The following is a 22,682-nucleotide window of genomic DNA, read 5'->3' on the forward strand; positions in this document are numbered from 1 at the left end:
GTCAGAGCTGAACCACTTGCCACTTCTTTTGTGAAAAGCAACAGTGAGAAGTAATGTAATTCTGTGTTTGCTGATGCTTGGTTGTGCCAAGGGCAGCCCTTAGTGGGGGATGAATTAACAAGTCCTTAGGCACTAGGTGAATGACAGGCTGTGCAAGACCTAAATTTGAAAATTATTTATGTTATAAAAATAAAGCAGGGAAAATCTGCCAAAATTTACAGCTCAAAGTAGGCCTGTTGCTGATGAGATACGATCCAAGCCTTTGCATTTAAAGTGAACAGAAATATTTAGGACATCTCTAATGCTGCATGATTACATCATTGCCACGTACGGAGTGCAGCTGCATTGCCCGATTCAGGTATCCAGCAGTGTTAGTCAAGCCGTGACACACCGACTTTATCGAGTATTAGAAACAATCCGTGAAAAGCAATTAAATTTCTGTGTAGAAGCATCTGCAACTAAAAAGGGAGTATTAGCCTTTTTTTCATCAAAACCTGCACGGTTACATGACTGTATGCCATTTGATTTGTGTCCTTTTGACCAGAAAACTGGACACCTTGTCTTTCTTCCAAATGGCAATAGGAAGGAGAAGCTGCTGCAGCTGTAGATACTCAATGCAAAAGGCTTAGAAACAGCATTTGCTACCTGACCTTTTGGTGAGACGAAGGGTAGTGTTTGCTGTTGTTTGAGTACTATAAAAATACTCTGCATTCCCCAAACACCCATTATCCTTTCATAGTAAGAAATAGGAGGCTTATACGATTAGTCTCGCACTGGATAACGACTCAGTTGTTGGGCTGCTCGTTATTGTTTTAATTTTTTTGTGGGGGAGGGGAAAAACCTCATGTCTTTGGTGTACTGAGGGACTGTTGACCTTTCATTTTAAATTTCCGCTTAACATTTCAGCTGAAAGTAATCTGAGAAAGGTTGCAGCCTGTGTCAGGGCCCCGCTGAAATTCAGAGTTACATCCTCAAGTCCTGGGATTGGTGAAGCAGTTTTAATCAGCCTTTTCTCACTACCTTTAAAAATAGGACCCTTGTTTGTGATCAAGACAAACATGATGAAAATTTCTGATATGCTATGAAACACATTTTTCTGAGATGGGAGAAAAGCCTTTAAATTCTTTCTAGTCCTATTCGTACTATAAGATAGTAAATTGCTTTAACCAGCATCGCCTTCCTTAAAGAAGAAAGGGGTCATAACAGCAAGGATAAATTGTTTGAGGGAAGATAGGAGATTAGATTTTGCTGCTGAGGGTAATGCACGTCCTGCAGGGCGGCGCTGAAGGTGGTTAAGCCAAGAGCTGTGCCTCTCTGAGGCACAAACGGTGCCGGCGGCTGCCTTGGGAGGCTGGGCTTCAGTTCCCAATCAGCAAGCAAACCACAGGTTTTACAGCTTCTGATGCAAAATTTACTGCATGCTATAACCTAAATCTTCAGCGGTTACACTGAAACTAAGATGAAATGTCTGGTTTTAGGGCCAACGTTCTTACTGTGTGTTTTGTACCCAATCAGAGGTTTTCAACCAAAAGGTCAGGTATTGGTTTCAATGAAAGAAATTAGTGATGGAAGACTTGAATTTACTCTCCGACGGAAGGCTGGGACTGGCCGAGAGCTGCTGTCGCTGTGACGGGCTCTCTGCCCTGGCTGGTCCCCTGGGGGATGATGCCCCGTCCCGGCCGTGGGGCAGAGCCCGCTGGTGGCTCCGTGGAGTGCCCCACGTGTGTTCTGCGTGCCAGTCCTCCCTTCTTCTCCCAGGCTTTGCTCTGCGAGGTGTTGAACACCCACTGAGCCACAGCTGGGTGGTGGAAGCCAGGGTCTCCGGCCGAGGAGTCAGCCCCGTTCTCGACAAGCTGCCAGAGCGGGGACCGTGGGACGTGGGCTTACTGCGCATCCAACACTCCCCTTGCTTAACTTAGGGCTGCCTTTTCTTCGGAGAACGTATATGTCCTGAGATGCTCCGAGACTCAAGGAGCGTTTCAGATTTAGAGAGCTGCAAACTGGTACTTGCTCTTTGCTTGTACCACAAGAACAGGCTCCAAAATGGAAGTGGTCTAAATTTTATACAGAGCGTTACAGAAAATAGCTCTTTAGCAACACCACCTTCATGCATAGGAAATTAACTCAAATTTAAAAGATAATTTGCAGTGCCTTGAGTGCTATGGTTTATATTGCTATATTTCAAGGGTTTGTATAATCTTTTCTTCTTAGTAAAACCTAGGAAATGAAGACAGCAGATTGTATCTGTGGAATAAAATCCTTACTTTTCCCGAGTATTGCTTAAGGAACATCCAGCAAAGGACTACAACTGCCTGGTCCTGTGTGAGGATTATGCCTTTTAGCAGCTTGTTAACAGGCATCTGAATAACTGAAGTTAATTCTGCTGGATGTACAAGACTTGCTTTGAAGTTTATAACATTACAAAAAGAAGGCCTATAAATTAGGCTGGCTTGGCACCGCTACGGAGTGGGGGGAAGATGATCGATGTCAGCGTTGGGAAACGGACGCTTTATCTCCAAGCCCGTGGCGTGTTTCGTTGTGCTTCGGTTTATGCGAGGCCATTCGCCCCTGTCAGTGCTGCATCTCTGCAAAGGTTAGCGAGAACGGATTGCCTGGAGAAGATCGCAAAAACAAATGGCAGAAATATTCTTTGCGCATTGGCTGGCTTTATGCAGCACGGGGTTAGAGAGTTGCTTGTGTGGGTTTTATGGGAACTAAATTGAGATGTTAGTGCCTATTTACTGCTGCTGCTTTAGACTGAGCTGGGTGCGGGAGCAAGGGAAGAGGCGAGGAGAGATGGATGTGTGCACGCGTGGGTGCAGAGCATCCCTGGAGAGTGGGTGTCTGCCCCGAGTGGGCTGCGGGTTGGCCGAGCCCTGTGCCCCAGCGCTCGCCCGGGCATCCTGATCGACAAGCGATGTTATTTTACCACCTGGCTGCACAATCCTGTCAACACGGTGTCATTCAACGGGTGACAAAAGACACCCGGCTCAGATTCCCCACCAGCCCATCTGGTTACAGGTAAAACAGCCGCTGACAAATGAGAAGGCATAATTACCCTTCAGGGCTGGATCCAGCCTCGAGCGCCGGGGCGGCTCTGGGCAGGGAGGTTGGGTGGTGGAGGAGGGAAGGGAAACAATTCTGCTGACAAACGCTGCAGGCTTGGGTAAATGCTTAATAGCACTTGAGCCCAAACATCTCCTCCGTCCTGCATTGAGGAACAGCATGTAGTGTATGAAAAATGGCTGGCTGTAAGAGAGCAAAGGTCTGTTGTGTTTTGTGCAGATGCTGGGACTCTCAGACTGACAAAGAAATTTGGGGACACCCCTCTCCTGCAGGCGAGTGCCAGTCTGGTGGCCAAATCCCCATCCAGGCGCTTGCCCCGAGACTTGGGTGAACTCGGATAAGCTGCGCAGTAAACTGTGGATCGGTGTAAATGGGACCTTGGGCTCTACATGAGGTGTCTGGGGGAGGGGGGGTGTCTAAATTTTTTATGTTTTTTGCTTTTTTTAACTGCAGTCTATCTTTGGAAGTAGATTGTAAAGGAAAAAATGTCACTGAAGAGCCAATCAGGCAGAAGAGACCCTGGTGAACAAACACCGAAGTGTATCAGCTTTTCAGACGAGCTCTGTTGGAGGCTCTTTATATGTTACCACCACTGATGATCAATAGAGTCTGGGAATTTTTTACTCTGCTCTTAACTTTCAAGTGATTTCCCTTTGAAGACATAAAATATCTTGAGAGAAACCTATTTAAAAGAAGTGCAAATTACACTCAGAAAAGTACTTACCACCTCTTGAGATTTCTCCCTAAGGTTTAAGTTGATTTGTAGTTAACAACAACAACAAAGTGATGAAAATCGGTCCTTTTTCCTAATCGTGCTTATGTGGGGGGGAGAAAGTGACCTTAAATAGCGGGTTGGGTGCCGACCGTGTGGTGGGTTCGCTCTCCCAAATATTGCAGAGCCCTTCCCTTGCCCCATAACTGCCCGGAGGCTGGGGGGCATCTCCAGGGCTTGCCGTGCTCCCCCGGTGCTGGCGTACCCGGTGCCATGGGGCCGGTGCCCATTGCCGCCGAGGGGTCGGGTGCTGCCGGAGTTGCTGGGGCTGGTCTTCGGTGGGAGGACGGCAGGGTTGGGTGCTGGTGCTGGAGTTGTTTCACCCGTTTGTTGAGCTGGGGAAGTTGAAGAGCTGGGCCCTTCGTTCTGTGTCTGAGGACGAGCATGGCATTTGCAAAAGGGAACTGGCTTTTGGATGCTATCTGACTTTCCCTTGGCCCCTGCTGTCCCTTCAGCAGTGCTATCGTTTCCAGCTGTGCAACGTGCTTTGTGTGCCCAGGGGTGCGGTGGGGTGCCCCCATGGGTGCCTGAATCTTCACACGGGGATGAACCGCAGGGTGCATTTACAGCTTGGTGTGAAATGAAGGTTGCAGTTTCTAAAGCAGGCTATTTTCTTGGTTTGACTGTATACCAGCAGTTGAAATACTTGCTTTTTTTTTTTAAAAAAAAAAAAAAAAGTGCACGACTCTCCAGATGGCTTGTCACTGGAGGGAGTTTTGCTGTCGCACAGGGGCCAGATCTGACCATCTTGTCCAGGGAATGAGCCGGGATGCTAACTACCTGCACACAGCGGGTCATTTCCCGGCTTTGGAAAGGTCTTCCTCTGCACAGAGGAGTATTTTCAAAAGAGATCATTTATAAATTGCCAACACAACATACTGAGATCTTTGGAAAAGCGAAACCACTTATATATGGCCCTAAACGTGATTCTCATTTCCTTTGCGGGATGGATTGAATAATTAATTGCGACTAATGGTGCAAACGTCCTTTTTCCCCTGCTTGTTCGTTGTTTGTACCCTTGTATCTGTGGAAGCTATTTGTTCGTAAACACTTGCTGGAAGCAGCAGTTATGTTTTGCTGACAGACGTTCAGCCCAGGGGCTGTTTGTGAGCTCTTCTCCCAAGCCCTCCCTGGCTCCTCAGCTCCTCCCGGCCGGGCAGGAATGTCTCTGTGCCTTCGTTCAGCCTCCACCATCCCCTCCTCCTCACCGGGTTTGCTTCGAGTAGAAGGTCTAAGCTCAGCCACATACCTGGGCAGAGGCATGCTGGTTTTTATTCTAACGAGAACAACCGTAATGAAGGTCGGAGACAATATTCTTATTAAATCAGGGTTTACTTGTCAAAATAAAGTGACTGTGAAGGATGGCCCCTACTTGTATCACCGCAGCCATGAGAGCCTCTTGCTGGTACTGAAACACTGAATGGTGATGTTCATAACTTCTTAAAATTTCCAGTCACCTCTTAGCTGACACCTCTGACACCTAGGAGCTTGCAAGGGGGTATCCCCTTTGCGCCGGGGTCTTTCGTTGTGCAGATCCTCAAACAGGGCTACAGGCTGCAGCCCTGAGTTTGCTTTAGGCAACATCGGTTTCTGGAATGTGTTTTTTACTGTTGGGTGCAAAGCGTCTTGGACTTTTGTGATTGCCTTTACTCATCCGGCAGCGTTCGAGAGCTCAAAATCCATCTCTAGGAAAGGAGCAGGACGCCAATGTGGTTTTTTAGGTGTTTTGTTCTTTTTTCCTTTTGTGCAAACCCTACAGCAAGCGGTTTTTCCTGTCTGTAGTACGTGCCATGAGGCTGCTCATGCCTTCGGGTTTATCTTGTTAGTAGCTGGTAGTAAATTATTGTGAAGTATGAGCCTGGTTCCTCTGCAAGGGCCAGCAGATGGGCAGCCCAGTATGGCCAGGCACCTCGTGGAGCTGCTGCCCAGTATAGCAGACACTTGGGGTGCAGCCAGGGCTCCCTGCCCCTCCGGCTGATCTCAGTCTCGGTCTCTGCATGAGGAGGGCGATAAGGGGGTCTCCCCCCAGGGCTCAAGAACAGCAGAGCAAAGGCAGAGGAGCAGGAGGCATCTGGGACTGGTGTGCAATCCTGTTTGGGGGATCTGCACGAATCCTGCTGGTTTATTTGTTTCTCCCACTTGGTGAGAGGGATGCACACCCGAATCCCATCCCCCCGGCTGCTTTGGGGTCTCTTACAGAAGTGTGGCAGGAGGAAGCGCAAGTGTCTGACGGCAGGGAGAGCACCAGATTTGTATGGCTCCCTCAGCCAGAGAATAGGAATAAAGACTAAAGGAAGGCAGGCTGGTGGACATGATGGGTGAACCTCACGGCGTGGGCAACAGAAAGCGATGGGATGAGCTCCCAGCGTGCGAATGGGAGCAGAGGTGCTGGGGTGTCGGGACCACCCGGGGCTCGGAGCCATCCCCAGGTTGAGCAGGGCTGGGACCAGGCAGGAGCGAGTCTGGGGGAGACAAGGAAGGGAAACCCCTTGGAAACCACGGCCTTGGCATAACAACCTGGATTCCTCTCTCTTCTTTCTCCCTGACCGTGCTTGGTGGGCTTATACACCTCTTTTTTTGTCTGTGTTTTTTGTCTCCACCCAGGGCAGTGATGGTGACTCAGTGGATAAGAACAAATGCTGCACACTATGTAACATGTCCTTTACCTCAGCAGTGGTGGCCGAATCGCATTACCAAGGGAAAATCCATGCCAAAAGGTTAAAACTGTTGCTAGGTGAACAACCAGCATTAAAGGCCACAGGTAGGTCCGGAGGCAGCGAGCCGGAGCAGGAGGGTCCGGCGCGGGGCGGAGCGGGCTCGCTGTGCCGAGGTGCCGGCTCGGTGCCTGCGCGGCAAAAAATGGATAGCTGAGCGATGGAGGCCGGCAGAAGCAGCTATTCATTTGTGTTGCTGTCATAACAACCTTTAAAAATTGCTGATGCTCATTATTGCCTGCTTTGTTCCCATAGATTAGTGGTTTATCAGCCAGGGCTGGCCTTTGTACGAGAGTCCTATCTCTGGCTCCATGCTTCTGAAATGTTTTGCGCGGTGGAAGGCAATATCTCCTCTGGGCACAAACAGCCAAGCCTCGCTTTAATTATCAGAAGTTATTCGACAGCTTAGCTAATATGTTTAATAAACCTTTCGTGTTACTGTACAGAACAGAATATCATTTGCTTTTACCTTAGAGGGAAATCTGGTCTTTAAAAACTGTTGGATCGATTGCCTTTTGATTTTTGCCCAGATGGGGATTCATGCTTTCCTCCACAGTGATTCCAATAATGCAAGCTTATTAACTTTCACATTTAAAAAGTCAAACGTTGGAATCGGATAATTTAACCGTCTTATTGTTTGCTTAACCATAAAGTCCCTGCAAACCGCTAATATACTGTGAAACAAAACTTCCTCTGTGGTTGTCAGGCCAGAGGATACTCGAACAAAGTATTCTTCATGCTAACCAGGCAAGATAACTGGGCTGTGGTCCTGCGGACAGACGTATTTCGGTATTGCTACCAGGGGCCCTTCCTTCGGCACAGAATATAAACTTGGCCGTGCATTTTACATCCTGCCTAACGCGATGTGCATAAATCCTAGGTATGATTAAATAAGGGGGGGTTGGCTCTGTGTGTGTTTTTGTTGCTTTTTTAACTTTACAGACTGTAGATGCTGGTGCATAGAATATCATTTGTCCTTTACCAGGATTGGCTTGGGAAACATTATCCGCTTTGCCTGAGGGAACATGGGGAATCGCTTTAGAAGGTGGCTTACTTGTTTTAACTAACAAGTGGGCTCTCAGAAGGCTCGTTAAGTGAAGGTGCAGCAGAGTTCATGAGTCGCTGAGGTGCATCTGAAAACTGCCCCGGTGCTTTGGGTACCAGGTGTGAATCCCGCAGGAGGCGAGGGTGCAGCCGCGGGTGGCAGGGGGTGCTGGCAGCTCCTGACCACCCCCACAGCGAGCCGGGAGGACGGATCTAACATAAGCTAATGTGATAATTTGCAGCTGACTCGCTTTTGGACTCCTCAGGCCGTTCTCTGCAGCTGGCAAATAATTACAAGGGCACCGAGAGAAGTAGCGTACTCGTTTATGGTATTTAATTGTCCAGTGCTTGTGTTAGTGCTCAGAACCCCATCCCTTGTGTGCAGCCTTCCAGCAGTTTCTCCTCTGGCACCAAAGGACCTGCCACAAAAACTCGTATTTCTGGTTAAATCCCGGCGAGTCTCTGAGGGTCGCAGGGGTGCTGGATTTCAGGGAATAGCGCGTGGACCCATTCCCACGTAAGTCAACGACTCAGATTCACCCGCCAGCAGGGAAAGAGTTTCTGTTTTCACCTCCAGGATCCTCACTGCAGGCGAGACCTTGTGGGTCTGGTGCTCCTCGGGCAGGTCCGAGGGAGCAGCCGGGATCCCAGGGTCTGCCTGCGGACCTGGAGCCCTGCGAAGGCGGACGGACAGACTGTGGGCAGTGGTTCTCGATCCATGGCAGGAGAGAATTGATCTTGGCCCAGCAGGAGATCTCGGCCTCTGGTGAACCAACATTTCTGTTGAAAACGGAATTGGAGACGTGCGTGGACTGGCAATAGGTAGACGAGAACCAGATGAGAACCCTCTCCTTCGTTAGTGTAAAAGGAACTAGGCTTTAAGCCTCATTGTTTTAAGACTATTTGCTTTATTGCATAAGACTATTCATACTAGACATATAACTAATGATTAGAAATTGGTTTAGAGAAGATTAATAGAATGCAGGTGCATATAAAACAATATCTATGAGTTGCTTAATTGTTTTATGAGACTCCCTCTTCCTGGCTGGCTTAAAATCCAGTCAAGCTGAATCAACAGAGAAAAGATCATACATCTTAGACCCAAGACAAGTGATTAACTTTAGAATAAGGTAAATTAATAAAATAACCTGAGTAGTTTTCTTTGGAGACCCATAGATACCTTTGAAGTGTAAGAAGATAAGTGATGATGGTGACCGGAGACTTTTTGCCCGTGACCACCAATCCCAGAAGAACTGAGACATGAGAATGGAGAATGGATGAGATAAGATGGTGGATGATAACGATATGAGAACAGAGAATCGACTGGAAAACTACAGAGATTTTGGATCGGACAATGGGTGGCAAAAGGGTATAAAAGATTTGAAAACTTTTGGAGGGTTGCAGTTCACTGCGGTGGCGGCCCAACTCTGAGTTGTTAATAAAGCAAACCTAGAGAAACCCACGTTCATAAATTCTTTAACAGTTAGAGACCTCTCTGAAGCGGCGCCGAGGCTGACTTACTATGGGATCTGTGCAAGACCGTGCAGCGACCAGCCCTGCCGTGCTGCCCATCCATGCAGAGGCTGTAGGGCCCTGACAAGGCAGGGCTTTCCAAGAACTGCAACTTTGCATCGTGTTCTCGTCTAATTTTTTAATCATCTGGATCAGCCTCGCAAAGGCTCTAAGTGAGCTGCGCTGCATGCTCCGAGAGTAATGGGCTCTTCAGCTGTCATAATCACTAGGAGAGAGTAACTCAAGGACTCATCAGCTCTTCCAGACACTTGATCTGGAAGATGAAGCTGAGCTGCAGAAATACATTAATAAGCACCTCCTTGCTCTCCAGCAGTTGTCAGAAATGTGCTCTTTGGACACAGCATTTTTCTGGGCTTCCTACAGAGTCGCTCAGCATTTTTTCCACTGGATTTTTGTCGCAGTCCTTCACAGCTGGCACCGGGGGGCATTTAGTCTCTCGGACAGAGCTTCCGAGACTCCTGTGCTCATGAGTCCTGGGAGCTGACCACGCACAGCCCTGAGCGTGCTGGATGCTCTTGGGGAGGAGGAGGAGGGTCCTCGGGGACCTTCACATGAAGCCTCGGGGGCTTCACACGTGTCTGTGACAACAGCGTGGCTGCGGGGCTGCAGCTGGCTGTGCAGGGTTTGAGCAGGAGCTGTTTTCGGTAGGAGAATTTATTATCTAGCCATTTTTCTTCCCCAGCTCCATGGAAAGGCACTCCAGAGGCTCTTGTGCATCGTCCTTAAGGCCCCGATTGCCAGAAGCCCTGTCAGCGTCTCAGCATCAGCTTTGAGACCCCAGATATGGAGGTTGGAAGTGCCGGTGGTGGAGCTGTTCTTCGCTCCGGCCGTCTGTAATTAAAGGGCTGTTGGGCACTTTGAGTCCCAGAGCCCCCTCTGACACTGCGGGAGCTGCGGGACAGGGACGCGGCACGTTCCACATCACCTCACGCTGGGATGAGTTGTGGTTTGTTTTCCCTTTGATTTGCATAAGGGGGATAAATAACATTTACTATAAGATTTATCTGCTCGGAAGTAAGCGGCTAACTCGCAGCAGTTAAGAGGTATTGATAATCACCAGCGTGTCACTGCTGAGGGATCCAGCCCATTCTGATGATCTGGAGACCTGGAAGTTGAGCCCAATAACCGAGGAGCAGGTGCTGGAGATTTGGGAGGCACGAGCTCATGCTTGCAGTGTAATGGGTTAGCATCTTTAAAAGAGATCAAGCTGCTGTTCTGATCATAACACGGTAATCCTTCAGATGGTTAAATGGATTGAATGTTTTATTTGCTGTTTCCTTAAGCTCTTAAGAGGAAAGTATTTTTTAACTTTCATGTGTGATCAAAAAAAGTGAGAAAGACTCTATACAAATATTTGAAGTCTCATAATCTTTTAATTAAAAAAAAAAAAAGCTTAAAATGTTTTCAGAGTTCCCCAAGTGCTCTTATTATGGCTGAGATTAAACATGGTTAATCTGAAAAGGTATTTTAGTGGCAATAGGTAAGCAAAAATAGGTAATAACCTCCAGATTTCATTTTCAGCCTTGCACAAAAATTTGTTCTGCTACCCTAAATTTTTGTGAAATTCTGTGTTGACCATTTGCTTAATTAGTGCATCTGTGTGTAAAGGGAGGAAATTCTTTGCACAGTTGTCTTCACGGGAGTCATTTCATTCACACAGACATACGGTTGCCTCTGTGGAGCGTAGCATCTCTTTAAATTGCACAGTAACAAAATGAATTTAGGGGACAAAATGAAGACTAATGAATGCAGTCGAAAATGCAGGGGAAATTTAAGGAGAATTCTTGAGCTGTTGGAAGAGCAGCGTTTTCCAGTAAATGTAAACAAACAAACAAAAAAAAAAGCAGCATTGAAAAATACATAATACTCTCAGCAAAGGTGAAAAATTTGAAAAATGCCTGCAACTGGAATTCTGATCCTGGCCGTGGTTCCTGGAGGCAGCGGCTCTGAACACGCTGTGCTGCAGGGCTGCCGTGGGACCTGGAGCCACTGCCGGTGGCCAAAAATTCCCTGAGGCTTCCCCTCTGCAGAGCAGCTCCTCTCCAAATGCAGCGCCCTGTGGCTTCATCCTGGACTCGCAACCGTTTCCAGCCAGAAAGCGGCAGAGGGAAGGATTTCTGCAGATATGTCCTCTGGTGCTGACATCCAACGTGTGTGTCTGAGTATTGAGCATTCTTCCCTGCAAGCAGCGCGGTGCCAGAGCGCTGCTTAATATTGAACCTGGGAGCAGCTCAGGGGCTTCCCAATGAGTTGCGCGCCACAAGGTGAAATGTTTATCTCAACTCTGCTGAATTGGTAAAGAACAGACTTCCCTCTTGTCACCGTGGAGGTTACATCAGTCCTAAGCTCCGAGGAACCTGTGCTCTGCGCAGTATATAAAGCGGTGCAAGACATGAGCGTACATCCTACTCTGTGCCCTGACAGTTCTGTTCCCTCCCATTCCTGCCAGATAATTCAGATGCGCTTTCTGATCACCTTAAGCTACAGAACCCCATCACCTGCCTTCGGGAGGGCTCGGATCTGCTTTACGGCTCCATGTGGACGCATCTGCCTCCGAACAGACCGCTGCTTGATATTCTGGGTTCTCTGTCTCGCCAGTCTCGTAGAAAGTGACATCTATTCTCAGTCCCCTTATGGAGTTACACCTTCCCTTTCAGTTTTATCGTCTTAACGAAATACAGATCTCTCATTTCTCTGCTGGTGCTTTCAGGAGAGGGAGAAGTGTCTTAACAGTCGGGTTTTTCACAATCGGAGAGCGATGTCTCATGGCTACAGTGAAGTATTTGTGATCTTTTCCGTTGCTCCTTCCTACAAGGTTGTAGCCCTCAGAGGCTTTATGTCACCGCTATTGCTGATGAATTTCTCTAGTCATTTCCAACATCTTCTGTCAGCTCGCATCCAGTCATCAGCATGAGTTCTAAACCAAAGAATTGGGGGGAGGGGGGTGGAATAGCTGCTGCCTTCATTGATCAAAGCATGGGTACCTGCAGGCATCATTTCGGAAAGGTGGAAATTGGCCCCTGAGCACCGGCAGTGCCGCGGTGCCGACGTGAGTCACGGCGTCGGGAGGTGCTGGGGCTGGTGTGCGCCGGCTGCTGCCAGGGGTGATACCAGCACCAGGATCCCCCGCGTTCAGGGTGAGGAATAAAGGCGTGATTTTGTCGGCAGCAAAAGTTACCTTGGCTTTTTTACCTCCTCATTCTCTAGTTCCTAGCGTGGGGTTTGTGTTTCGGATGTGCCGAAGGGGACAGAGCAAATGGCTTTCAGGTTTGGGTGCGGGGATCTGTCCGGCGGCAGCTGGAGTCTACCTCAGCCCCAGATTTGTCTTCTGAAGAAAACGGAATTTCTCCAGTGCCCTGTTGTTGTGGCTCAGTTACTTACACGTTCTCATGCTCGCTTCCTGGAGAGTAGCAATGATAAGAAGTTGGGTGCCCTTTAAATACAGCTATGAATAAAAAGCTTTGCATGCAAGAAATAAGTCAAACATTAGTTCATTGCCAGAGTGTTAAAGTGTTTCTAACTTTATATTTTGCTTCTTGCAGCAAAGTAAGACTTTCTCACTTCCCTCCCACAGCAAAAGGGAACGTAAGGCAGACTGTCATGAGCTATTTAGCATTTTGAAATACTTGAAATAGTCAAACTAGCAGCTTTTATGTTTGTGTTTTAGATGGAGAAACATTTTTAACATTTGACGTTTTGTGAGTGTTTATTATTAATTTTCATGTCGCTGCTCAGGGAATGATGATATTTTCTGTTCTGTAGTAGTTAGGTAGCTCATATCAAAATGATAAATCCACATTTGCGGAGAAGTCAACCTTCATCTATTTCTCTTAAGGAGGAATTGGAAGACACGGGATGTTTTCATTAACTGCCAGGCTGGGTTCAGCACACCTTAGGACTGCTGGTAGTTGTAAACAGAACCTGAGGAACGTGGCTTTACAAGAAAATATTTTGTATTGTGAACGTTGAGAGGAAATCCCTGCCACGCGGGAGCACCCGTGCGATGCCGGCCGGGGGTCTCTGCTGCGGGGGCTGCAGCCCGCGGGGTCGAGGGGAGCCAGGCACGGTGGTGGGCTCGGAGCAGGGCCGGGGTGAGTGTGGGGGGGCTCTGGCGCGATCCCCCGAAGCAGGAGCGCTGCTCCCACTGACAGCCTCCCTCCTGCGCTGCATTTGGGTGAGCACGAGCCCCCGACCTCATCGAGAGGGGCTCGGACGTGCAGCCACGGGGCCGGCGGGCCGGCTGATGGCTGAGCAGCGGAGAACGCTTCAGTCGTATTTCTTTAGCGAGCGGGAGATATAACTCCTGCAGACACCACCAGCTCTGTGAACTTCAGCCTCCCTGGTTCCCCTCTGGCGGCAGCTAACATATAAACAAGGAGAAAGCTGACCGAAAGATCTGATAGATTTAACTTTATAGCCTGGGGCCTGCGGAGCAGCAAGTCAAGTATATCTCAGAGCTCCTGGACTGCAGTAATAACTGGTTGTTTATAACGGTCCAGATGCCCAAACATCTCCGGGGCTGTGCGCGGTCCCCGCACAGGGCAGCTCTTGGCACGACTCCCCCCTGCACGGAGGCTCTTCGGGCAGTGCCTGCGGGCGGTCGCAAAAATACGCGAGCGATCGGCACGCTGCTCCTGCTTTTCACCAGTCAAGAGTATGCAAAGCCTCACGCGATCTTAGTTTGGGCAGGCGATATCGCTATTTCCGAAATGTCTTCTTGCGATATTGCTATTTCCGAAATTTCTTCTTCGACACCGTGCGTTGGCCCCCGGCTCTGCTCTTGGGTGTAGTTGCGCTGTTATTTATGTTGCATGAACCTCGGAGGGGCTGGGGGTGAGTCTTTTGTGCTGGAAGCGTAGGTGTTAGAAAAGATGTTGGGTTTAGGAGCAAAATACAGCTGGGTCCTTCCCGAGCCCTGCCTGCTGCCCGCCAGCACTGTCGGGAGCAGGTTTTTCAGGATGCGGCAGAGCCGGGATGTGTCGGAGCTCAGTCCCGGCCCCAGTGATGCTGCAAGGGGCAGCGGGGCCGAAGGCAAAGGAAAAACTGGTTTTCTTTGTTGGCGTTGTGCTTGGTTTCTAACTAGGCTAGTTAAATGGAGGGCGGGCAGAGATTAGGCAGCGGAATCCTCTGGTGGGGTGAAATGAATCCAAATGAGCGGGCGGGCGGTTCGCGAGACAGCTGAACGAGGAGAAGAAATATCTTCTGCGGGAGCCAGTTGTGTAATCGCTTTATTAACTAATCCCCGAAAGAGCCCGTGCTGTGCAGAGCGCTGGCGGCGGCAGCAGAAGCCGGGAAACTCTCCTCCAGGTGTTTCTCCAGAGGCAGCCTGGCGAGGAGGAGGATGGTGCCTCGGCCAACCATCCAGCCCGGGAAACTCTGATACCTTGGCAGTTGTCATCAAAAACAATAGAAGCTTATAAACCCCTGGAAATTGATAAGGTTGTAAGTAATGTTATATGTAAGATACAATTTCCTTGCGGAAAGTTAATAGACGTCCCTTCCCGAGCGGGTCAGCAGAAGATTTATAACAACGTTAACTTCCTTGAGCCGTGGGGTCCATCACAGTGGGCTTCAGGCGTAATTATACGTCTAAATATATCCCTGTTTTGCTCGCTGCTGCCATTCCCGGTATCAGACGCCGAGGTGGGTTCGTCACTTGCCAACCCGTGCTCTCATCAGGGCTCAGCTGCAATAGCACGGAGCCTCTTGATCAAAGGAGAGCGATCGAGCTCCTCTTCACCACCTTAAAATTTGCCTATTCTTGTGTCACGGAGAGAGTGGTTTGTTAATTATTTAGATAGCAGACATTTCATCTGGAAAAGGAAAACCACATAAAAGGGAATTTTTGAATGAGGTGCGATAATTAAGTCCTAGTCATTGTATATTTTTGTATCCCAGTGCTAACTGAACTTTATTTTACTTTAAACTGTTTTTCCAAGGCTTTGTGACTTCTGTTGTACAAAGTAGGAAAACTCTGGCAAGCAAGGTGCAGCTCCATTGTGTAAAGACTTAATTGCCCATTTTTCTCTGAAATTATTTGGGGATCCTGTTTGTGTTCCCATATGGCCTCTTGGCAAATCTGAAGGGAAATGGGATTAAATCAAGGCTGTGGGTTGCCGGTACCTGTCAATGTGAAGATACGTGGATGAGCGGACTGACTATTGAATATTTTTTTCATCTGTCACAATTTAGAATTAGTGCAACTTTCCCTATTCTTTCTGAGACCAAATAAAGTGAAAAATAAGAATCCCGAGATAACGATAAATCTGTCTGTCTTGAGAAGTAGATGGCTTTGCATGTTTTGTTTATTCTCCACTGGCAATTTTTCCTGGAAGTAGCAATTTAAGCAGGACAGGTTTAGCAGGTTTAGTCACAACAGCGATAAGACCTGTAACCGCAATGAGAGCATCCTCCTTTGCCAGCTAGTGAAATGCAGATAGCTGAGGAGCAGTCCCTTTCACGCTGCTTTTTTTATGAGAAATGGTAGATTTCCGAGCCGTACCATCCAAAATATCCAGTGGGACCCTGTAACTGCTGCTAATTATTCCCCGTGTCTAATGTGGGATCTGCCTCAGGGTCTGCTGTTACTCAGACAAGCACCAGTAGCCTGGAAGAGCTCACGTCTGAACGTTTTCTTTTACAGAAACCACTCTGAGCTCCCTAAAGCAGCCGCACGCGGATAGTCCCCCGGTGGTACCGTCACCGCATCAACGGAGAGACTCGGACAGGTACTGCCAGCTCTGCGCAGCCTGGTTCAACAACCCCATGATGGCACAGCAGCACTACGATGGCAAAAAGCACAAGAAGAACGCGGCCAGGGCCGACCTCCTGGAGCAGCTGGGAAAGACCCTGGACCTGGGAGAGCTGAGAGGTGAGAGAGCCGGTACGTGGAGAGCGAGGACCTGCTCCCCGTGGGATTTGGGCACCGCAGCGATGCTGCCCTTGCCGCAGTCACTGTTCCTCTGGTCAAGTGGTGCAGGGGTGACCGTGGTGCTCTTACTGCTTTACGAGGTTCCCGCTACCGTGAAACCCCCAAAAATCCCCTCCTCTAAGATGACGGTCCGCAGTTTTAGCAGCATCCTTTGCAAGTTGTTTCCTAGGTATTTCTTTTGCCTCTTCCCAAAATAGTCCCTTCCATTAGCACACGCTTCTGTCCTCCAGGGCTATCCCTGTTTGCTGAGAGAGGAGAACGCGTTTAAAGCACTCGGCCCCGCAGGGAAATGGGGATGGGGACATTTGTTGCTGGAGGCAGAGCACTCCCTACATCTCCCTGATGGAGAGCCGGGCATTAGCTGTCTTCTGTGATTTAATTAGTGCTTGTAAAACACTGCAACGGCCCTGGGTCAGCAGCAGAAAAGGGAAACCGAGCATTTGCCATGGGTATGTTAAACACAAGTATTTCATATTCCCACTGAAGGAAGAGCAGCAGTCCATCCATCCATCTGTCCGTCCGTCCATCCCGGCCCCGCCGGGAGGTCAAGCCGTGTGCCTTCCCAGCTCTGTGGGTCCTGGCACCCATGGGGTCCCTGCGGGGGCTGCGCCCTGGGGTCACCTGGATTTGGCCTTTGCATCCCTCCTGGAGGGAGCCCACCTCATGCGGAGCCCCGCCGTGGCTGCCGGAGCCCCCGAGCATCCCCGGTCCCTCCGGGTCGCAGCCGCCGCCTGGCACCGATGAAGGACCAGCTCCATCACACTGTGCCTGTCGATGGAGATGTGCTAATTTATACCATCCGAGGATGCGGCTAAGACTGAATTCTGAACAAAGCGCCTCTTTAACATAGAGGGGTAATTGCAGGAGGAGAGGTATGAGCCTCCTGTTGAAATTTTTCTCTGTGGTCTTGATTATAATCCTCTGTGCGCTCAATGTATTTGACTGAAGCAGGCTGAGGAAAAAGTGCAGGTTTGATTTTCAAAACCATGCGGGAGAGAAAGTCTGGTTTGCCAGCAAGATATTGCATTAACATTTTAAAATACCTTTTTTTTTTAAACTCTTTGCTAAATGAAATAATTTACCTTTAAATACTTATGACTATGCAGTATATTGTGCATTTCTTGATCTCAAATAAACCTTGTAATGGTTATCCAGATCCTTCGTGTGCTACCTAGTGTGACTCACAATGCCATAAATGATTCATGTGGCTGAGTCACTGCCCGCTGTTGAAAATATGCAGGGAAATAAAACCTGGGACAATAACATGGAAGTGCTTAGTACTTTGAACTGTGCCAAGCTCAAGAGTGGCTGAGGATGTCATTAACTGTAAATAAATCAATTGTGAAGTGTTTTATTCATTTAGCTGGTGCCTAGGAGAGTTGAAATTGGAGGGCTTTACGTACTCATCAGCCCGTGTTGGTTTTTAACTTTACGGTGGTTCTGCGCGTGGTTGAGATTTGCAGCTGAATCTAGTGTGGTCCTGCCAGCGGCCATCGATCACGGGAGAGGGGGACTGCAGAGCTGCGCCGTGGCTGTACGTACGCAGCCCCGGGTACAGCGGGAAGGCAGCTTCGGTCTCTGGTTGGACACTTCCAGGCTGTTATTTTGGAGTCTGCGGTTCATGGATGTCGACAAGCTGCACAGCCAGACTCGGTGAGCCAGGGAAGATGTCCTTGAGCCTGCCGATGGTGTCCTGCAAAGTTTGCCTCTGCTGCTGGAATAGCAGTCTGGCTGGGTAATCCTCTTTTTCACAGGTTTTTTTTTAACTAGGGGCTGTGATACGCTCTCCTGTATGTGTTTAGCTGTGAGGCTAGAGCAGATCTCTGCAACAGCCAACGTAGAACAAGATCTGCCTTCTGTCCGAGAAAATAGCCTTACCTCGGCAGGTAAAATCGTATCTGACTTCAAGAGAAATGATAACAGTGGCAGTTCAGAGATAGCCAGTGGCGGTCTGTCCCAGGTTGTCAGCGAAATCGTGTCTGACCATCGCTTTCGATGTCCGGCGGGTTTGGTGTTTGGCAGTACGTGGTAGGGATTATAGCCGTGTGCTCTCCCTGCTCTCCGCTTGTTTTGCTACCTCGGTCTTCGCTAGAACGCAAACTCATTTCCTTTCCACGGTATCCCCAGTGGCTTCTCCCATCACAACTTAAATATTAATTCTATTTTGACTGCTGTGGGAGACGAACATTTGATGCATTGTGTGAGCCTGGAACAAGCAGTGTCAGTTGAAGTACAACATTTCAGCAGCCTTTGATGTTTTGATAATGACTATAATAAAATATTTATTGATAAATATGAATGTCTATTTGGAGAAATAAGAATAGAGATATATTTTTGGACAACTGATATTTATAGGAAACAAAAGCATTGATTCTTCTCGCCAAGTGCTCATGCTGCAATTTTGAAGTCTTATTTTCTTCTCAGAAATGAGAAAGAGGAGAAAAAAGAAAAGAAAAAAGAAACCTCACTAACAGCACCATTTCTGCAGTCTGTTTCGAGCTAAAGCCGCAATACGGGCGAGTGCACGGTCACGCAGCGCACATGCTTTGGCCGAGTGGATGGTGCTTTTTTCTGGGTGATGGGCAGTGCACGCTGCTGCTCCGTCAATCCGAGCAGCTTCGTGTGGCTTTCCAGCCTCGCCAGCAGAGCCGGTCCAGGACTCCCTGCTCCCAGGGCTGGCCTGGAAACCCCTCTGCTCTTACTCGTTAGGAGAGCACACGGACATACGCTGAAAAAATGCAGAAATGAAGAGTTTTCTTCCTGCAGAGCTGCCTCCTCTGGCTGCCGCTGCGCCCCAGCCTGATCCTGGAGCGGATCATAAAAAGACAAAAAAGCGGTGGTATGGTAACGAGCCCTGAATTCTGGGCTCTTCCCCCGACAGCTTGCGCCTGTTCAGCAACACTGAGCAGAAGCTGCTCCGTCGGAGGCACCGGCGCGGCTCCGTCTGGCAGCTCTCGCCTTCCCACAGCCTGCGCCAGGCAGAAAGAGAAGGGCGGTTTTGCTCCATCGGGTCACATTTCACCAGTTTTGCTTCACGTCTGGCATTATCCGTCGCTGAGCGTTCTTTCGTTCCTCCTCTGATGCAGGTGGGCTCTGCAGGGGCAGAGGCTTCGCAGCAGAGACTGGCAGATCTCATTCGTGGGGAATTTAATTAATAACGGACCCTGCTTATTGCTGGTGCGGAGCCAAAACCCCACAGCAAAAACGCGCTCTCTCTGCAGGCTGGTACAGTGTTTGAAAGTCTGGGCTTCGTTACACGGATTCGGTGTGCCCTTGGCCTTTCCCTTCCCTATATGTAAACCTTTGAATGAACAAAATGAGCAGAAGACTTAACGTACAGACAAACCCTCCGTCACCTCATCAGTGTTTATAACGTGAGCTTCAGCACCTTGTTGCGTGAAAACAAATGACTTGCTAAGGCACCCTGGGCTCTCTTCGATGAGGGCCAGTAAAACTTGAATTTTACATAGCCATGGCGACAGATTCTGGGCCAGCCTTGTGTACCTGGAGCGGATTAGATGGGATCCCATAAACTGCAGGAACGTGGGTCTTTTTCCCAGGGCACTTGGTCCCTGGTGAACAAGAAAAGCACCAGGCCCTGGTGCAGAAACTGGTGCCTCTCAAGGGGATTACACTGTGAATCCCTAAAATAAAACACAGCAGCCTCTGCAGTAAAAGCAGGATCGGGATGGCTGCATGGGGATGTTGTCACCTGAAGCCTTTGTGTTTTCAGGTAAATTGTCATAGTTGCAGATGCTATCTTGCAAAATCAGGCAAAGAGCTGATTTTCATTTTCCTTCTCAGCTCATAATTTCTTTGTATGCCTTATAAATACTTTTCATTCTGTGCTGTCACTTTTGGTTAGTAAAAAGCAATTTAACACGTACTCCCTGGAATGTGTTTTAATGCATTTTATGCATAAGGACATTAATGACTTGACTTGTTAATATTTTATTTAATGGATATAGGGGCACATTCAATTTTACATGAATGCATGTCATGGTGCAGGGGAGGGAATGCTGCTGTGTCATGAGGATGCCAAAGTAAATGTGAACAGAGAGAGAGCACCGGCTGCTCTGGTTGGGACCACCTTCCTATTGCAGACTCCCTGCTGTGCTAATACTCAACTCCAACGCGCTTTGGTTGGGTGCATTTGACGAAACCGCAGTTTTGGCCAAGTTGGCAGCTTTGGTGAGCTCCAGTGAGATCACACGCTGTTAATTTTGATATTCTGGAGGTCGTTGGTGCCTGTGGTTTCATCCTGCGGTTCATCTGAGGCTGATTTCCTTTCTCCGCGTCTTGTTTCGGTGGAGTTCGTGTCACGCTCGAGACTTGTCCCCTACAAGTCCATTTCGGGATGCTGGATTTCAGCGGAGAGGTCCTGCCGCAGCAACAACGATGCCGGGCGCAGGGGTGCGAGGCAAGCGGGAGCGCGGCTGCGCCGGGACAGCGCGGTGTTGGGGAGCGCGGTCCGGCTTCTGGCACCTTCCCAACCGGCTGGTCCAGCCCCGGCAACGTTTCGGTCCAGCTAAAAACGTAGCCGTGTGCGCTAGCAGCCGTGTTAGCCCCCTGAGCATGAGCGAGTTCACAGGATCGGCCCGTTCCTTGGCCGCGTTTTCCAGCCGGTGGGAAGAGCTGCTGCAGCGGAGCGGTGCCAGCGCTGGACACGGGGGACGACGACCGGATTCCCCCCTTGTTCATCATCACGAGCAGCCTTGACATGCTGGTGGAAAAAAATCAGTGTCCCCAGTTAGGAACTGTAATCGCTGATGGCATTTCCACCTACACAAGTAATTAAGATTCAATAAGGCTGCTGTTAATGTATGCTGTTAAATTAGCTGCTCAGCATTAGAACCTTATTACCTTAATTTAAAGTATTACCGGTTTCTTATTTCCCCCGGTCCTGATCTCTGCCATGCAGCAATCACGGCATGGTCCGAGGGCTCAGTCTGCAGCAAGGTGCTAATGCACCGCCCGTGTCAGCCATGCATTACCTTTTCCATCCCTTCCCCTGTGTTGCGGCACGAATATATGTGGTTTCTGACGCCTGTTGGCTTAATAAAGGAAACAGGAGCTGTGGACAGAGGGTTTGACTATGACACCATTGCTGCTGCATCAAGAATAAATTCAGCAAGGAGAGCATCCACAAGCATATTTGCTATTTGATTTTTGTTCCGTGCCACATCACGACACATAAAAATATAGGTGGCTATTTAAATGCTTCTGCTTTATCACTTGCTTGATGTTTTCAAGTACTCACCTGAATATTTTTGAAATATTTTTTAAAGAAGATGTTTGACTTCACGTTGGGCCAAATTTCTAGGTGAGAGATGTAAGAGATGTTTGAGAAAAGTGGGACTGTTAGTATAGCTAGTGGGGGTTTTTTTGAACTTCAAACAAGTGATTTTTTGGGAGTCTGTAGGTACAGCTGGGGAATGGTAAGTGTGTATATAGCCTATGTAGTTAATTATGGTACGCATAAACTGATCAGGTTTGAGAATGCCATACATTACTTGTTCTAAATGAATTGTTTTAGCAATTTCTGCAAAGAAATAATACTGTAGAAAGTCAAAAGAGACTATTACATGGTACATTAAAACTGTTCCTAAAGAGAGCAGCAGCCTGTGCTAAGAATCCCACAACTCTGGTATTTTTAAGCGCAGCCCTTCAATTAAGCTTGAAACGGTCTGTTCAGATCTTCATGGAAGTGAATCAGTGCAAAGCAGAAACACGACCGCAGAGACTCTAAAATTTGCAATTCTCTTTTTTTCTAGGAGGACAGGACAGAAATTACTTTAGCATCAATGGTTTACTGAAATGCCGATGTACGTGTAATGTCAGTGATGCTAATGCAGTCTGTGATGCCAAGGGAATTATTAGGATGTTAAAATACAAAAGAGAGGAGGAGAGAAGAAACCACTCTCTGACACTCAGCATAGTAAGGGAGACAACAGAATCAGGGTCTGGAAACACTTAGATCTGCGTTTATATGCTTAATTCATGTCAGGCTTTGCCCTACATACCAGGAGTAAGAGCCCTCAGATTCCTCGCTCTCTCAGGGATGTCCAGAAGGGAAACAGGCATTTAATGTACGTTCAGCCACACTCTGTTGCCTTCTGCAATATCTGGTTTTGTTGTTGCTGTAGCTCCTAAAAGAGACTTCTCATTTCTTCCACAAAAAAAATAGATTTCGAACGCAGCTAGTGGTCCTTCTCTTGGCCCAGGTCACTTCCTTATGGATGGAGAAAGAAATTTAAAAAAAAAAAAAAAAGAGAGAGAGAAAAAAACCAAATTAAATCTGCTTTTGCAGCTTTTGCAGGTGTGGAGGAACTTCCCCGGCAGCATTGTGTTTTTCTGTGATTGCAAAAGTCATTGAGGAATGTTTTGGGTGAAAACCTGTCTAGAAGGCAAAATAGAACATTAGTGTATAAATAATTACTCGATCTATAATGTGCTAGGCAGGCTAATACCCTCTCCAGAGGGAAAGAGGAGTGCATCCAGGGCACTAAGAATAAATGCTTCGGAAATGGACCAAACTCTGCATTTTTCCAGGAAATCTAAACTGACACGAATCAAAAATAATATCAGCCATTTTCAGCAGCCACTGGGCAGCACACTCCCT

General features: G+C 48.4%; 1 protein-coding gene across 2 annotated transcripts in view; it reads left to right on the forward strand.

Annotated features, from left to right (window-relative positions):
* The window catches only part of ZMAT4 (zinc finger matrin-type 4), a 68,752-nt gene that overhangs the window by 35,198 nt on the left and 10,872 nt on the right, over positions 1 to 22,682 (forward strand). For both annotated transcript variants that reach the window (XM_049831281.1, XM_049831282.1), the window contains 2 exons: positions 6,443 to 6,599; positions 15,773 to 16,000. In XM_049831281.1, the coding sequence (XP_049687238.1) occupies positions 6,443 to 6,599; positions 15,773 to 16,000 (385 nt within the window). The remainder of the gene's footprint in view (positions 1 to 6,442; positions 6,600 to 15,772; positions 16,001 to 22,682) is intronic.

The sequence above is a fragment of the Accipiter gentilis genome, chromosome 28 (genome assembly GCF_929443795.1).
Source record: "Accipiter gentilis chromosome 28, bAccGen1.1, whole genome shotgun sequence".
In the NCBI taxonomy this organism is placed as follows: Eukaryota; Metazoa; Chordata; class Aves; order Accipitriformes; family Accipitridae; genus Astur; species Astur gentilis.